Source organism: Schistocerca serialis, chromosome 1 (genome assembly GCF_023864345.2).
Source record: "Schistocerca serialis cubense isolate TAMUIC-IGC-003099 chromosome 1, iqSchSeri2.2, whole genome shotgun sequence".
NCBI classification, from domain to species: domain Eukaryota; kingdom Metazoa; phylum Arthropoda; class Insecta; order Orthoptera; family Acrididae; genus Schistocerca; species Schistocerca serialis.
In genome coordinates this window covers 607,835,684-607,853,318 of record NC_064638.1, presented here as the reverse complement: position 1 = coordinate 607,853,318, position 17,635 = coordinate 607,835,684, and the positions used below count along the sequence as shown (strand labels likewise).

The following is a 17,635-nucleotide window of genomic DNA, read 5'->3' as shown; positions in this document are numbered from 1 at the left end:
CCCACTTGCTTCACCTGGTCCTCCTCAACCCAACAAGCCACCTTCCTAGATGTTGACCTCTACCTTGAAGATGGCTACATGAGTACCCCCTGTCCATATCAAACCTACTAACCACCAGCAATACCTCAAATTCGACAGCTGCCACCCATTCCATACCAAGAAGTCCCTTTCGTACAGCCTATGTACCTGTGGTCGTTGCTTCTGCAGAGATGAACAGTCTCTCTCGAAACATACCGAGGGTCTCACTGAAGCCTTCACTGACCATAATTACCCTCCCAACGTCGTACAAAAACAAATCTCCTGTGCCTTATCCTTCCAGTCTACCACCACCTCCCAAAGTCTCACCGTCCGGCCACAGCAGAGCATTCCCCCTTGTAACTCAGTACCAACCAGGACTGGAGCAACTGAATTACATTCTCTGCCAGGTTTTCGATTACCTCTCATCTTGCCCTGAAATGAGAAATGTCCTCTCCACTATCCTTCCCACCCCTCCTACCGTGGTATTCCGCCGTCCACCGAACCTACACAATATAATCGTCCATCCTTACACAACCCCTGCTCCCAATCCCTTACCTCATGGATCATACCCCTGTAATACACCTAGATGCAAGACCTGTCCCGAACATCCTCCCACCACCACCTACTCCAGCCCGGTCATGATCACCACCTGTCCCATCAAAGGCAGGGCTACCTGAGAAACCAGTCATGTTATCTACAAGCTACGCTGCAACCATTGCGCTGCATTCTATGTAGGCATGACAACCAACAAGCTGTCTGTTCACATAAATGACCACTGACAACCTGTGGCCAAGAAACAAGTGGACCATCCTGTTGCCGAACACGCTGCCAAACATGATATCCTTCATTTCAATGACTGCTTCAGTGCTTGTGCCATATGGATCCTTCTCGACAACACCAGCTTTTCTGAATTGTGCAGGTGGTAACTTTCTCTGCAATACATCCTATGTTCCAGTAACCCTCCGGGCCTCAACCTTCATTAGTCACTGTCCTCACCCATCCAGATCCTTCCCTGCTCCCATTCCAGCACTACACAGCTGTCACTCCACCACCGCACCCAGTATTTTCATTTTTATTATTTTTCTCTCTCGTTTTCTCTCCTTTTCCACTACTCCCCCCCCCCCCCCCCCCCTCCCTCCCACCTCTCCCCTGTCCTCCGCCAAACATGCAGCATTTCACTGTCCACCATCCACACCATACTATCTGTCCCCCTCCCAGCCCCTGCACGCTCCCCAGCAGTGCTTCAGTGTCCCACACCACCTCCTTACTATACATCCCCTTCCCGCCGCAGTCTTCTCCTTACCCCCACCCTGTCGCCACTGCCATCATGCACTGGTGCTGCTGCAGTGTGGTTTCAGTTGCCTGACACTGCAGTCATGTGTGTGAGTTGCGTTTGAATATATATATATATATATATATATATATATATATATATATATATATATGTGTGTGTGTGTGTGTGTGTGTGTGTGTGTGTGTGTGTGTGTGTGTGTGTGTGTGTGTGTTGTTGACAAAGGCCATTGGCCGAAAGGTTTAAGCATGAAACTGTTTTTGTTGTGCCTATCTGTGACTCAGCGTCTCCGCTATATGGCAAATGGCAACTTTCCTCCTCATAATATTGTCCCTTTATTTATTATCTTCAGACTGGCCTACAGAGGAAATACAAAATTTCATAATAGTGGCATGACTGCATTTAGTGAGACTGGACTACCAAGAAATATTAAACAACTTACTGATATTTGGTATGATGGATACTCGGGATACCACGCATAAAAAGTCCCAGCAGGTAGCCTCTTGTCAAAGCTTTAAAAGCACTGTGCTGTATCCTATAAAACTGAATAAAATAAAAGATGACTAAAAGGTATTTTGAAAAAAATATGTAACCTGTTTTGTCCCTAAGCTGAGAACCTACAGTAGAAATAAGAAAAGTCAAGTAGTAATGCTTTACATAGTAAACATGCCAGATTTGTAGCGATATACTGGTTGCACACATCACGCTGGATATGACAACGTATAAGGCACACACAACTAGTACATGCAGCTCTCGGCAAATGGCACCTGCAGGCAATAGCGTTCTGTTGCTAAATCTTGCGATAACAACAAACCAGGACAGTTATTATCGATGACTGGTGTTCTAAAAACTGGTGATAAAATGCTTACAGTAATAGCCAGAATAATCATGGTGAATGAAAATTAAAAACTAATGTATATAAAAAAATACATTGTTGCAATGAGAAAATATAAAAGTAAATCAAACAATGGAAAATACAGGATGGAATGGAACAATATTAAGAAACGGAAAATTGTCACAGATAGGAAAAAAAAAGACTGTCACAAATAAATAAAGCTTTCAGCCATTAAGGTTTATTTACGACAATATTTTTGTTGTGGCTATCTGCGACTCAGCATCTCCACTATATGGTGAGTAGCAACTTTCCTTTTCATAATATTAAAACGTAAAAGTACATAGACAAGTTTTGGATACCAATTTCGACTGTCCCATGTAGTATTACAGCCAACTACATTGTGCATATGCTAATCTCCCTTAAACCAGAATTACGCCCCTCCCCCTGATGCATGAGACTGTACCATATCACTACTGACTAACAGTGTCAGTGCTACGTCTGGATGCCAAGCAAGTGTGGCATCTAAGTCATAAAATACACTTCAGAGGGATGGTGATAAATGCAAATATAATACAGTCACATCAACGTTAAAAACTGCCAGTGTTAACAATATGGCATCCTATATAAAACACAGAGGTCCCACGGTATAAAAGCTGATAGCAAAAATCGATCTTAAAAATTCCCCTTCCAGACAATAATGAACCTTCTTGTTAACAACATTTACATTAGCACAAGGGTGCCAATGGCAGCTGTTTGTTACAGGGTGCATAGTAAGAATCAATGAACTTAAAAAAAATTTCATACCTCAAACAATAATGGCCTCCTTGTTACAAAATGTAATGCTATGTCAGCACAAGAGTGCAAACGGCAGCTACATGTCACAATGTGCATAATGCAGAACACCCAGTGAGTGTAAAAACCACAAATAAAAATCTGTAAACTTTAAAAATTAGAAATTTAAAAGGATAACCTTTGAATAATGTAGTAGGTGGCACAATTCAATAATATAGCATCCAGGGCTCAGCAATTAACATTGAGCGATGATCTCATACTGTGGAGATACACCGGGTTCCCTCCAGCCAGCTGATTGTTTAGGAGCCGCCTGAATGTTTTCCCGATGTGCTTAGCTAATCCCATTTCTTCCAGGCTGTTGTGTGTTTTTCCTTTTTGTGCATGGTGGAGGATTTTTGAATTTTGCAATGTTTTTATTTTTATTTGCCCTGGTTATTCTGGTGATTAATGTAAACATTTTATCAGCAATTTTTACAACACCAGTCATCTATAATAACTGACAAGATTTAGCAAATGAGAACTACCATAGCCCACAGCCTGCAGACGCCATCTGTTGAGAGCTGTGTGCACTAGTCATACGGACCTTGTATGTTTTCATCTCCAGTGTGACATGTGCAACCAGAATATGCACTACACCACCGGCATGTTTATGAGGCCTGATCCCGTTTAATTTACTTTGGGCTGTGCCACATGCTGTAATAATAAGGTAATCTGCTGTTTTTCACTTTTTTCTATGGGGGTTGTCAATTTAGGAGCAAAGCAGGTCACATATTTTTTTAAAAAATATGTTTCGGTCATTTTCTGTTTTATTCTATTTTATAGGACGCCTCTGACAAGGGGTAATAATCTGCACGGATATTTTATGCACTGTATCCCATTTACCCACTGCTACCAAATATCAGTAGGTTGTTCAATCTTTTCTGGTAATCCAGTCTCACTAAATGGGGTCATGCCACTATTATGAAATTTTGTACTTCTGCTGTAGACCAATCCGAAGGTGCCTAAAAAAAGGAGAAATGTGACATTGAGAAATAATAAAAAAATTTAATACTGCAACCAAGACAGATGGTTTCTTCATCTCATGCATAGTGGTTGCTGGTTGGTGGGTTTGTTGGTTGAAAGGGGGGAAGGGACCAAACTGCTGGCTCATCAGTCCCTTGTTCCTATAAAATAAGTCCACGAGGGAAATAATGAAGCAAACAAGACTTACTGCCCAAAACCAGGAGAAAAGAAAAAGCCCAAGAATGGCAGAAGGGCAATGGACAAAATACGATGAAAAAACCACAGAGACACACAAGAAACAGGAAGAAGGGATTAAAACAAGAGAGTAGATGACCGTGGCTGGCTGATCAAGAGACGAAAAAAGGATCAGGCAGCCACTCTGCAACACATTAAAATCTCCAGCTTAAAATCACTAGGGTAGAGAACACAGGAGTGTCAAAGGATGTGTGCTAAAACTTAGATAGAATACCCCCCCCCCCCCCTTTCGTATAAAACGTAAAACTAAATCAGCCGATGAGGCGTTGTCAGCTAAAATTAACGGTAACGAGTCCAGTAACGGAAGATTTCGTCGCAGGGCGGCCAAAGTGGGTCAGCGCAACAGAATGTGGGCCACCATCAACCAGCTGCCACACTGACACTGAGGTGAGTCTTTAAGCCACAGGAGATAGCCATGGGTCACCCAAGCCAGGCCGATGCGGAGCTGGCAGAGAACCACAGAGTCCTTGTGACAAGCCCGCATAGAGGACTTCCACACATTTGTCGTCTCATTTATGGTACGCAGTTTATTGTTCATACCGAGGTTATGCCATTCTGTATCCCATAGTCGAAAAACCTTCCAGCATAAAACCGAATGCAGGCCAGTTTCAGAAATGCCGATCTCCAGAAGCGGTTTCTGCGTGGCCTGTTTGGCCAGCCTGACAGCAAGTTCTTTGCCTGGGATTCCGATGTGTTCTGGGGTCCAGACAAACAACACTGAACGACCAGATCGTTCCAGGGCACAGACAGACTCCTGGATGGTCGCTACCATAGGATGGCACAAGTAGCACTGATTAATAGCTTGTAAGCTGCTAAAGGAGTCACTACACACAAGAAATGACTCACCGGAGCAAGAACAGATATATTCAAAAGCACGAGACATGGCCATCGGGCAACGAGCACTGTTCAGTACATCTTCTGTGAGCAGAGGCAAAGTCAACGTGACCATCAGCCATTAAGCCATCGGTGTACACTACTTCAGAGCCTGAGATGCATCAAGAATCAAGAGGAAGTGACAGCGGAGAGCCTGGGAGCAACTGAGTCATTAAGGCCATGCGATAGGTCCATATGAAGCTGCAGCCTAGGTATATATCATGGAGGTGTATGTGAATGGGCCTGGAGTGGTGGTGGTAAAGGTAAGGACTCCAGTTCACACAGAAGAGATCGGATGCAAACTGCGATCGTATTATCTGACCTGGGCCATTGATGTGGGAGAAGAACCACCTTGGGGAAAAGGAGATGGTAATTTGGATGCTCAGGAGAGCTACGAATGTGCACGATGTAATTAGCGAGCAGCTGTCAGTGCCTGATTTGCAACAGAGGGACCCTGGCCTCCACCAGTACGCTGATCACCAGACTCGTGCTAAAAGTTCCCATTGCTAGTTGAATCCCACAGTGGTGCACTGGGGTCTAGTAACCACAATGCTGTGGTTGCCGACAAACCATAAATCAGACTCCCACAGTCAAGGTAGGATTGAACAAGGGCTTTGTAGAGCTGCAGCAGTGTAGAGCAATCTGCACCCCAGCTGGTGTTGCTCAGAGGAGGGCATTGAGGTGCTGCCAGCACTTTAGATTAAGCTGACGAAGATGAGGAAACCAAGTCAATCACGCGTCAAAAATCAGTCCTAAAAATCGATAGTCTCTACCACAGTGAGTGGATCATCTTCAAGGTAAAGTTCTGGTTCTGGGTGAACAGTAGGTCACCGACAGAAGTGTATGACACACGACTTCACGGCTTAAAACCTGGAAGCCGTGGGTTACTGCGCATTGTGAATGGCTCCCTGTAGGTGCCACTCAGCAATGCCAATACTGGAGCAGCTGTACAAAACGCAAGTTTTCTGCAAACAGAGAAGGTGAGACGGACAGCCCCACAGCTGCAGTTAGACTGTAATGGCCACTAAAACTAAAGACACACTCAATACTGAGCCCTACGGAACCCCATTCTCCTGGATATGGGGGAAAATATGGGAGGCACCAACTTGAACATGGAAAGTATGGAGTGAGAGGAAGTTTTGTATAAAAATTGGGAGTGGGCCCCAGAGACCCCACTCGTATAAAGCAGCAAGGATATGGTGTCGGGGGTGTGTTGTATTCTTTTCTTAAATAAAAAAAGATGGCGACCAGGTGTTGGCATTGGGAGAAGTCTGTTCAGATGGCAGACTTGAGGGGCACTAGATTATCAGTGGTAGAGCGACTCTGGCAGAAACTGCCTGGCATTGAGCCAGTAGGCCCCGTGACTCCAGGAGCCAACGCAAACGCTGACTCACCACACTTTCTAGCAGCTTACAAAGAACATTGGTGAGGTTGATGGGCGGATAGCTACCCACATCGAGCACATTTTTACCAGGTCTGAGCACTGGAACGATGACACTCTCTCGCTATTGCATTGGAAATACACCATCGCTCCAAATGCAGTTGAAGATGATGAGGACATGTCACTGGTAGTCTGATGAGAGATGTTTAATCATCTGAGCATGGATCCTATCTGGCCCAGGAGCTGTGTTGGATCAATGTGCAAGAGCACTGAGGAACTACCACTCAGTAAATGGAGCAGTATAGGGTTCACTGTGGCACATAGTGAATGAGAGAAGTTTCCCTTCCATCCGCCATTTTAAGGAATGAAAAGCTGGAGGGCAATTCTCCGATGCAGAGGCCCGAGCATAGTGCACAGCAAAGTGCTTGGCAATTGTGTTTGCATTGGTAGATAACACTCCACTGATGTTAATGCCATGGACACCTGATGGCGTCTGATACCCAAGCGTTTCACGCTGCAGAAATGATTGTTCTGGTGACTCGCTCAATCACCACGTCGGTGTTACTGTATGAGGGAGATTCAATGATGACAGCAGAGGTGAAAGCTTCCCAGTCTGCTTTGTTTAAAGTCCATTTGGGTAGGTGTCCGGGGGAATGACACTGGGGGAGTGATAGGAAGATGGGGAAGTGGTAACTACCGCACAAGTCATCGTGCGCTCTCCAGTGGGCAGATAGGAGAAGTCCTGGGCTGCAAAGTGATATATCAATGGCCAAGTAAGTACCATGAGCCACAATGAAATGTGTGGGGGCCCCAGTATTTCAGAGGCAGAGGTCGGGTTGAGACAGTAAATGTTCGACATCTCTACCTCGGCCAGTAAGCATAGTGCCACCTCACAAGGGGCTATGGGCGATAAAATCTCCCAAAAGTAGGAATATGTTGCAGATAGTTATTTCCTGTGCTGTCCTTATCCTGACAGCCACAGCTTCAAGAGGAGTTTGAAGGGACACAGGTATGATACACACCAAGTGCAGGACATAAACGCAAACTCCACCTGACACTCTAATTATATTTGCTACGGTTTTTGTAACTTCCCCTATAGCCATGAAGGGCAGGGGTCCGCATTGCCACGAACTAGGTTTTCTGGAGGGCAATGCAGAAAGCATGTGTGAAGCTTAACAGTTGTTGTAGCTCAGCCAGGTGGTGAAAGAAACCGCCGCAATTCCTCTGGAGGATGACGCTGTCATGAGGCTGGATAGGCATGAAGCAATCAAGGAGGCAATTTATGCCCCGAGGTCACTTTCTGCCATTGACTGAGTACCTGTACATTCTATATCCTTTGTGTCTGAGGGTCTGGCGAGATCTAGGTCCTCAGCAGGGGCCAGAATCTCCACCTCATCCCCAGACACAGAGTTTGTGAGTAGCGGTGGTGTGGGTGCCTCCACAATTTCTTTGTTCTTGGGGGTCTTCTTCTTTTTAGATTTCTCTCGCTGATCCTTGGGTTTCCCTGACTGGGAGGGCTTCAATGATTCAGTCTCACTGGCTGAGGAGGATCTTGAAGCCCTATGACCAGCTGCCTGTGGGCGTTTCAGCCACTGGCGGGTGTCCTCTTTCCCACTGGTAGGAATCTTGGAAGGAAGTGACCCAAGAGAACCCTTCCTAGTGAGAGGACCTGAAGAAGACTGAAGCTTCTCCAGCTCAGAAGTGGGGACTGATGTCCTCAATGGTTGGGATAGCATTGCTCCCGAAGCAGGTGATGCAGAGGCAACAGGGATGCGAGTGTCCGCCACCATCAAGGGGGCAGGTGTAGTCTTGCGGCTCTGGGGCCAACTATAAATGGCGGAACCGAAGGGCTGGAACCGTTGTTGTAGTGGCAGCATAAGAGGATGTCGTGCGCATAGGATGTAGCTTTTAAAATTTCCTCTTAGCCTCAGTGTAGGTCAGTCAGCCCAGGGTCTTGTATTCCATGATTTTTCTTTCTTTCTGTAGAATCCTGCAGTCCAGTGAGCAAGGGGAATGTTGCTCGCCGCAGTTGACACAGATGGGAGGCGGAGCACACCGAGTATTGGGATGTGATGGACGTCCACAATTGTGACATATGGTGCTGGAAGTACAGCGGAAGACATATGCCCGAACTTCCACCACTTAAAGCACTGCATTGGGGGAGGGATATATGGCTTTACATCACAGCGGTATACCATCACCTTGACCTTCTTGGGTAATGTATTACCCTCAAAGGCCAAGATGACGGGACCAGTGGCCACCTGATTATCTTTTGGACCACTATGGACGCGCTGGACGAAATGAACACCTTGTCAGTCTAAGTTGGTGTACAGCTCATCATCTGACTGCAAAAGGAGGTCCTTGTGAAATATAATACCCTGGCCCATATTTAAGCTCGTAAGGGATGTGATGGGAACAGAAACATCTCCGAGCTCGTCACAGGCGAGTAATGCCTGTGATTGGGCAGAGGACGCTGTTTTTATTAAGACTGACCCAGATCACATTTTGGACAATCCCTCCACCTCCCCAAACTTGACCTCTAAATGCTCCCCAAAAACCTGAGGCTTCATGAACATGAATGATTCCCCATCAACTCTCGTACGTATGAGGTGCTGGGGTGAATAAGATTCATTTCCACCTTTAGCCTGGCATTCCTCCCATGGTGCGGCCAGGGAGGGAAACGATTTGGATCATACTTCTTTGCATTAAATTGACACCTCAAACGCTTAGAGACTGCTGGTGGTTGACTACCAACAAGAGACGACATCGTTTGTTTCATGGCATGTCATCTGCCATGGAATGAACAGAACTGCAAAACCACGATGATAAAGTACGAGGGCAGTTCAATAAGTAATGCAACACATTTTTTTTCTGAAACAGGGGTTGTTTTATTCAGCATTGAAATATACCAGGTTATTCCCCAATCTTTTAGCTACACAACACTATTTTTCAACGTAATCTCCATTCAATGCTATGGCCTTACGCCACCTTGAAATGAGGGCCTGTATGCCTGCACGGTACCATTCCACTGATCGATGTCAGAGCCAACGTCGTACTGCATCAATAACTTCTTCATCATCCGCATAGTGCCTCCCACGGATTGCGTCCTTCATTGGGCCAAACATATGGAAATCCGACGGTGTGAGATCGGGGCTGTAGGGTGCATGAGGAAGAACAGTCCACTGAAGTTTTGTGAGCTCCTCTCGGGAAGACTTGTGTGAGGTCTTGCGTTGTCATGAAGAAGGAGAAGTTCGTTCAGATTTTTGTGCCTACGGACACGCTGAAGTCGTTTCTTCAATTTCTGAAGAGTAGCACAATACACTTCAGAGTTGATCGTTTGACCATGGGGAAGGACATCGAACAGAATAACCCCTTCAGCGTCCCAGAAGACTGTAACCATGACTTTACCGGCTGAGGGTATGGCTTTAAACTTCTTCTTGGTAGGGGAGTGGGTGTGGCGCCACTCCATTGATTGCTGTTTTGTTTCAGGTTCGAAGTGATGAACCCATGTTTCATCGCCTGTAACAATCTTTGACAAGAAATTGTCACCCTCAGCCACATGACGAGCAAGCAATTCCGCACAGATGGTTCTCCTTTGCTCTTTATGGTGTTCAGTTAGACAACGAGGGACCCAGCGGGAACAAACCTTTGAATATCCCAACTGGTGAACAATTGTGACAGCACTACCAACAGAGATGTCAAGTTGAGCACTGAGTTGTTTGATGGTGATCCGTCGATCATCTCGAACGAGTGTGTTCGCAGGCTCCGCCATTGCAGGAGTCACAGCTGTGCACGGCCGGCCCGCACGCGGGAGATCAGACAGTCTTGCTTGACCTTGCGGCGATGATGACACACGCTTTGCCCAACGACTCACCGTGCTTTTGTCCACTGTCAGATCACCGTAGACATTCTGCAAGCGCCTACGAATATCTGAGATGCCCTGGTTTTCCGCCAAAAGAAACTCGATCACTGCCCGTTGTTTGCAACGCACATCCGTTACAGACGCCATTTTAACAGCTCCGTACAGCGCTGCCACCTGTCGGAAGTCAATGAAACTATACGAGACGAAGCGGGAATGTTTGAAAATATTCCACAAGAAATTTCCGGTTTTTTCAATCAAAATTGGCCGAGAAATAAAATGTGTTGCATTACTTATTGAACTGCCCTCATATGCTAAAGATCTCAGTGCACGATGGACACGATGCACCATGTAAGGCACCCTTCCCCAACTGGCTTGCTCTTTGGAAAAGTTTTGGAGAATGGAGGTCAAATCCTAAAGGGGATCATCATAGAAAGGCCAAAAAGTTTGAGACTCCTTTTAGTTGCCTCTTAATGACAGGCAGGAATACCTCGGGCCTCTTCTGACTCCCAGATCTGAAGGGTGATATTGGTTGCTGTAACAACTCTGTTATGAACTGGATAAACTGTTGTATTATTTCGAAAGTAGTGACCATAGCTGTTTAGCTGTTAATACATTTATCTCACTCTCGAGACAGAATGATCAATGCCTTAATGGAAAAATGTACGTGGTTGCCTACAGCACTATGGTTGTTCCCAGATGAGCACCTCTTCATCCAAAGCAAATAAATGGTCATGAATGTCTTTCTTAAGAGATTCAAAAATATAGAAATCACACAGGGAGAGATTGGGACGATGTGAATGATGTGTAAGGGCTTCCCAGTGTAAGTTCCGCAGCATTATCAAAACAACTTTGACAACATGTGAGTGGGCATTATCCTGCAACAGAATGATGTGTGTGTGAATTCCTAAGGGACCAAACTGCTCAGGTCATCAGTCCCTAGAGTTACACTCTACTTAAACTAACTTATGCTAAGAACAACACACACATCCATGCCTGAGGGAGGACTCGAACCTCCGGCAGGATGGGCCCGCAATCCGTGACATGGCGCCTCAAACTACATGGCTACTCTGTGCGGCAACAGAATGATGCTTTTCATCAACATTCTAACTTTCCCATGGCCAGTGTGCATGGCTTTGGATTTTGTTAAGAGGGAATGAATCAATATGCTCTCATTGTTGGCTCCTAGGGTTGCTCTCTCGCTCAAAATGATGACACCATGTTCCATCTCACGTAACAACATGGAATATGAAAAATATTCTTTGCTGTGGTACCACTCCAATGGCAGCATGATATTGACATTCTGTTCAACTTCTGCTTCTCCACCATGCTTTGGGGAACTCACTGTGCATTGATTTACCAGTTTTTCTAATGCTCTGTCATAATGGTATGAGCAGTACTGTGATTCATGCCTACCATGAAACTAATGTCTTCCATCATCCGCCATCAGTCACTTCTAATGGCAGTATCCATCACAGCAATAACAGATGGTGTAATGAAGCCTGACCTTAAAATCATTTATACCACACAAATACGTATAAACAAGACATACTGTGATGGTCATGCACAACAGAGAATCAGGTACAAATTTTTCTTCCCAAGTCTCCTTCCACAGCCAAAAACTGCACTACACCTCGCTGTTCCTCTTTCCCAGCCTCCACAGTGAAGTTCGAGCACGCACGTTGAGCACAAATTAAGAGTCAAATGACACAGCAGTGAATGTTCATGCTGTTCCTTCTTTCTGCACTGTGCAGTTTTTCTTGTTTTCATTTGACTGCACTTTATTGAAGAGCAACACATACTGACCAGTATTTACAAGCAACGAGTTGTTATCCATAATATCAAGGCACTGGGCTTCTGAGGATGTCAGCAAGGAGGGTTTATGCCATCTTAGTTGTGGACACCTTGACATGAAAACTTGCCTCATGTCTGTGCAGAATGGACACAATAATAAATGGATCTGCCATGCTTAGGAGTTTGGATCACCACTGGAACCAACAAAAAACACACTTACATTGGTTGTTTTCCTTCCACATTCCTTTCACATGATGGTAGGGCATCTTCAGCAACAGGAAATATTAAAAAAAAAAATACAACATGAGAGTGTGTTTTTTCTGCCAACCAAGATTAGAGCTCTCTTTGGCTCAAAAAGCCCACTATGTTTAGAGTCCCTTGCCACTGCAGTAAAAGTATATTGGCTAGCTGATTGTATCATTCACGACCCATGTGTGGAGTACCCTCACCACACACAATTACTACAAATTGAGAAATCTGTGGTGTTACAGCACTGTCTAACCAACGGACATGGATTAATTTATGAGAGAGACATTGTGTCTCATTATTGGGACTGTGTCTTAAGGACAGATAATGTTATAAACAGAGAGAAGGGTTATCCTTTAAATAAAATATGGAATCTGTTTTAGCTGATATTATTATCTTTGACTTGATGAGCAGAGGCACATACTAAGTAACAATTCATCATTTCTACCGGATTTCACGACTCGGGCACTGTACCCTTGCATTATGTTATGGGGCGGCAGCAACGATTTTTGGTGCAGGCAGTTTTGGTTCCCTGTGTTGTATAAAAGGGCCAATGTTCACAGCAGAAATAGGTTGTGGTAAGAGTTGGCAAACAGTACTCTCATCTGAACACAAGAGGCCAGACAGACTGCTGAATATTGTGTCGAGATGACTGTATAACCATCCCCCCCCCCCCCAATGAACCATGGACCTTGCCGTTGGTGGGGAGGCTTGCGTGCCTCAGCGATACAGATAGCCGTACCGTAGGTGCAACCACAACGGAGGGGTATCTGTTGAGAGGCCAGACAAACGTGTGGTTCCTGAAGAGGGGCAGCAGTCTTTTCAGTAGTTGCAAGGGCAACAGTCTGGATGATTGACTGATCTGGCCTTATAACAATAACCAAAACGGCCTTGCTGTGCTGGTACTGCGAACGGCTGAAAGCAAGGGGAAACTACAGCCATAATTTTTCCCGAGGGCATGCAGCTTTACTGTATGATTAAATGAGGCACTTAAAGTAGTAAAGGAGTTTTGCTATTTGGGGAGCAAAATAACTGATGATGGTCGAAGTAGAGAGGATATAAAATGTAGGCTGGCAATGGCAAGGAAAGCGTTTCTGAAGAAGAGAAATTTGTTAACATCCAGTATTGATTTAAGTGTCAGGAAGTCATTTCTGAAAGTATTCGTATGGAGTGTAGCCATGTATGGAAGTGAAACATGGACGATAAATAGTTTGGACAAGAAGAGAATAGAAGCTTTCGAAATGTGGTGCTACAGAAGAATGCTGAAGATTAGATGGGTAGATCACATAACTAATGAGGAAGTATTGAATAGGATTGGGGAGAAGAGAAGTTTGTGGCACAACTTGACCAGAAGAAGGGATCGGTTGGTAGGACATGTTCTGAGGCATCAAGGGATCACCAATTTAGTATTGCAGGGCAGCGTGGAGGGTAAAAATCGTAGAGGGAGACCAAGAGATGAATACACTAAGCAGATTCAGAAGGATGTAGGTTGCAGTAGGTACTGGGAGATGAAAAAGCTTGCACAGGATAGAGTAGCATGGAGAGCTGCATCAAACCAGTCTCAGGACTGAAGACCACAACAACAACAACGACTGTATAATCTAGCTATGTCTGATAATTTGGATGGAAAGGCAGAAAGGAGACAGTATAGGAAAGTGGCACTGGTGAGCATAGCTTGGTGCACAAAGGAGTAAGATGTTTATGGCACATAGTGATGTGGAAGAATGGTATGGGTAGGATAAGGGATGGGCGAGAAAGGGCGGAGGAAGAGGGAAATTGTGGAGAGGAGAGCTTGTAATGAGAGAGGTGGAAGGAGGGGCATTGCGAGAGTTGATAGATGAGAAAGGTTTTGTGGAGGCTGATGACAGGAGGATTATAGGACTGAGCAACATTTTCTTATCACATTTCCCTTCTACACAACTCATAATCACATGTATGTTGGTAAGGAGGGAAGGTTCACCACGTGAAGATAGTGTACCTGTCAAAACATGTAGCAGATAAAATAAAAATGAAACTTTTGACTGATACGGTTCTTGTAATACTTTCATTCAGTTAAACAGAAGCAGTTTTCAAAACACAGTTCTTAATGAATGAAATAACTATAACAGAATATATGACAAGCATCCAAAATGACATACACAGTATTAATATTTGGTGCTCTGCGTGAAAGCCTCTGTCTGATGTTGATAAATACAAGATAACTGCATACACCAGAGGGAAAAAATATCCCACAGAATCAAATTACAGAATCAGTGATAAATAATTGGATTCTCGGAATGGTGATTGAATACATAAATGTAATTTTATGAAATAATGTCAGTTACTGCACAAATTTCTCACTTGACGAACACGAAGGCAAGTGACTATTAATGGTCATCATGCAATGTAGAATGGTTCACAGGGTATTGGTATATGCAAAAATATACACTATTTTTGTATTTTATTTTTTTTCTTCTGCTACACACTTGCTGATGAGATGGTACTCCTGCTACAATGCAGGAAATATGAGAGAAATAAGCCCTCTCCCTCCATGCACTGTTCCATACACAGTGTAACTCTCTATGTAATAACTTTCAATAAACTATGAAATCCACTAACTTTTCAAAAGATTAACTAATATCAAAAGAAAAGTTTGTCTGCATTAAATCAGTTCCAAATTCTTACACTCTGTCAATAGATGATCTATACTTACAGGAATGATGGTGGTGTCGGACTCCTATCTGGGCTCCTTTCCTTGCGATTATCTCGGCTGTCAGGACTTCGCGAGCCGGACCGGGATCTTGACCTGGATCTCGATCGTGAATGTGATCTCGATCTGACAATTCATTAAAGAGAAAACCAAAAACACTTAAAGATATACAGATAAGGGAACAGAGTAAGGGAGAATAATTTCACGCATAGGGTATACAGACAGGATTTGTTGTGAAAGTAGTGATAGCATTGAATTTTAAAGCACTGTTGCAATGCAGGATTACACATTTTTTAGATACAGTATCTTCTCAATATCTGAGACAGAAGGGAATCATCTACTTACCAAACGACATAACAGGAGTATTGTTGAAAGAAAAAAAAAAAATTGTCTCTCTTGTTCTATATTCTTGTCTCAAATACTGTTAACATAAACACTTTTTTAAAAATTGTGTTTTCATTTTAAATTGGATGCATTATCTAGTCTGTCTTTCCTCTTGATAAATGCTACAGAACACAGATGAGATTGCTTCAGAAAGAGGTACGTATGGTTTCCTACTGTAGCCCATGTTGTAGCTCGCAAGCTGCTTCTAAAAATGGAACTTTCAGTGTTCATGTAAGAGGCCTATATAGTACATCCCTTTGGTTGCCAGCAGCTGCGCACCACACAGAAACTGACCATGAAAGACTTTCCATGCTGTCACAATTTAAACTGATTTAAAGTATAAATATGACACAAAATTTCTGTAGTTACTCCAAAATTCACTGTGGCTGAATCACAGTTTGGCATGACAAGCATCTCTGAGGAAAGTAGCAATGAGGAGAACTTATGTACTACTGCCCAAAAGTAAACACTAAATGAAAATATGTTAATTAGCTGTATCTCCTTCCTGTGTGTTCTTGTGGCTCAAACAAAACAAAATTCACCATTATCACACATTTTCACCATACACTCCAAGGCAAGACAATTTTATCATTCTACGAGAAGAAGAATTGTGAGACATATGAAAGGATTTTCTCTTTCTTCCCTGTTCTTAACTTTCTGCTTTCATGCTGTTATGGTGTTCTGTTGTTTCACATGCAGTTGAAGGAATTAAAACAGCCAGTTTTATGATTCATTACTACTTCAAAACAACAAAGAATCAAGACTATTGTTAATATGTACTTACATATTCAAAAAGGAAAAAAATCATCACTGAAACATTCCACATTACAGTGAGAGATTCCAACTAAGTATGAAACTAATAAATATCAACCAAAAATTTCATGTAATGCACACCACAACTGACGCAACAAGTACTAGGGAATAACGCGTAAAAATATTGATAACATAAGACATTTTGAGTATATGACTTCTGGGTGCATTAATATGTCTTAAAATTCTATGTTATAATGAAAGAAGAATGCAAGGTCAGTTGTCCATAGACGAGTGCTCTTACCTGGACTTCATACTACATGACCATGATTTTTACTGTGTAATGGTACATTCTTCATTGTGTACAATTATTGCAAAACATTTCTGTGTGAATAGAGAGCTTTCAGATCATGAAGAACAGCAATAATAATAATAATAATAATAATAATAATAATAAGATGATGATGGCAATGACAACAATGAGGATGATGATAATTAAAACCATAAAAGCAATAATAAAAACATCTCCCACAAGTACGCCACCACATCAACAGAACATCACATCATGTAGTGCTGTGTTATAATAACTACACAACAGTGAACTATTTCATTAATCGTCGAGTTATTTGGCTCTCCAGACAATGGAGATTGGCAATGAGTGCTGCATAAGAATGAATGACATACAACAATAGTTTCATTCAGTGTGAAATGGTAGACAGGTCCTTCTTGTATTCTCATAAACTTTTTTTATATGTTAACAGTTTCATACGTAGTAGTTACCACGTTCGTATGACCTAAAAACTACAAGGAAACAAAATGGCTGGCCAAAATGTACTTCCAAGAGGTGAAATCCCAATTATGTCATTTGACACATACAATAATATCAATACTGTAAAACTGTTGTGCTTGCCTGTCTGTTTGAACACACTAATCTCTGAAAATACTAGACCAATTTTCATTAGGTTTTCATGGGTAAATTTAGTGTAGCTTGGGGCAACATACAGGCTTTATTTCATCAAAACTGGATCATGCGAAAAAGATACTGTGATTTAAAGTTCTATCTAAAACCGTCGCGTCTGCTGTCTGAACACACTAATCACCAAAACTACTAGATGAATTTTCAACGAGTTTTCCCACATAACTTGGGCGCAGCTTCAAGCATCATATAGGCATTATTTCATTAAAATTGTGTATAAAAGCCAACATGATTTAAAGTTTTCTCTAAAGCTATCATGTCTATCCGTTTGAAAACACTAACCTCCAAAACCGGTGGACGGATTTTAACAAGTAATTAAGAGTGTAGCTTGGAGCTATACATAGGCTTTGTCATGAGAAAAATATCAGAACTTAAAATTTTAGGAGTCTACTCAGCTTTGTGTGTGTGTGTGTGTGTGTGTGTGTGTGTGTGTGTGTGAGTGATATTCACTAACACACTGTCCTACATTTTACATTAGTAATGGAAGACA

At 43.2% G+C, this 17,635-nt stretch overlaps 1 protein-coding gene across 4 annotated transcripts in view; it reads right to left on the bottom strand.

Annotated features, from left to right (window-relative positions):
* LOC126477483 (calcium homeostasis endoplasmic reticulum protein) overlaps window positions 1-17,635 on the bottom strand; it is a 352,133-nt gene that overhangs the window by 24,737 nt on the left and 309,761 nt on the right. For all 4 annotated transcript variants that reach the window (XM_050103620.1, XM_050103623.1, XM_050103621.1 and 1 more), the window contains one exon: window positions 15,039-15,161. In XM_050103620.1, the coding sequence (XP_049959577.1) occupies window positions 15,039-15,161 (123 nt within the window). The remainder of the gene's footprint in view (window positions 1-15,038; window positions 15,162-17,635) is intronic.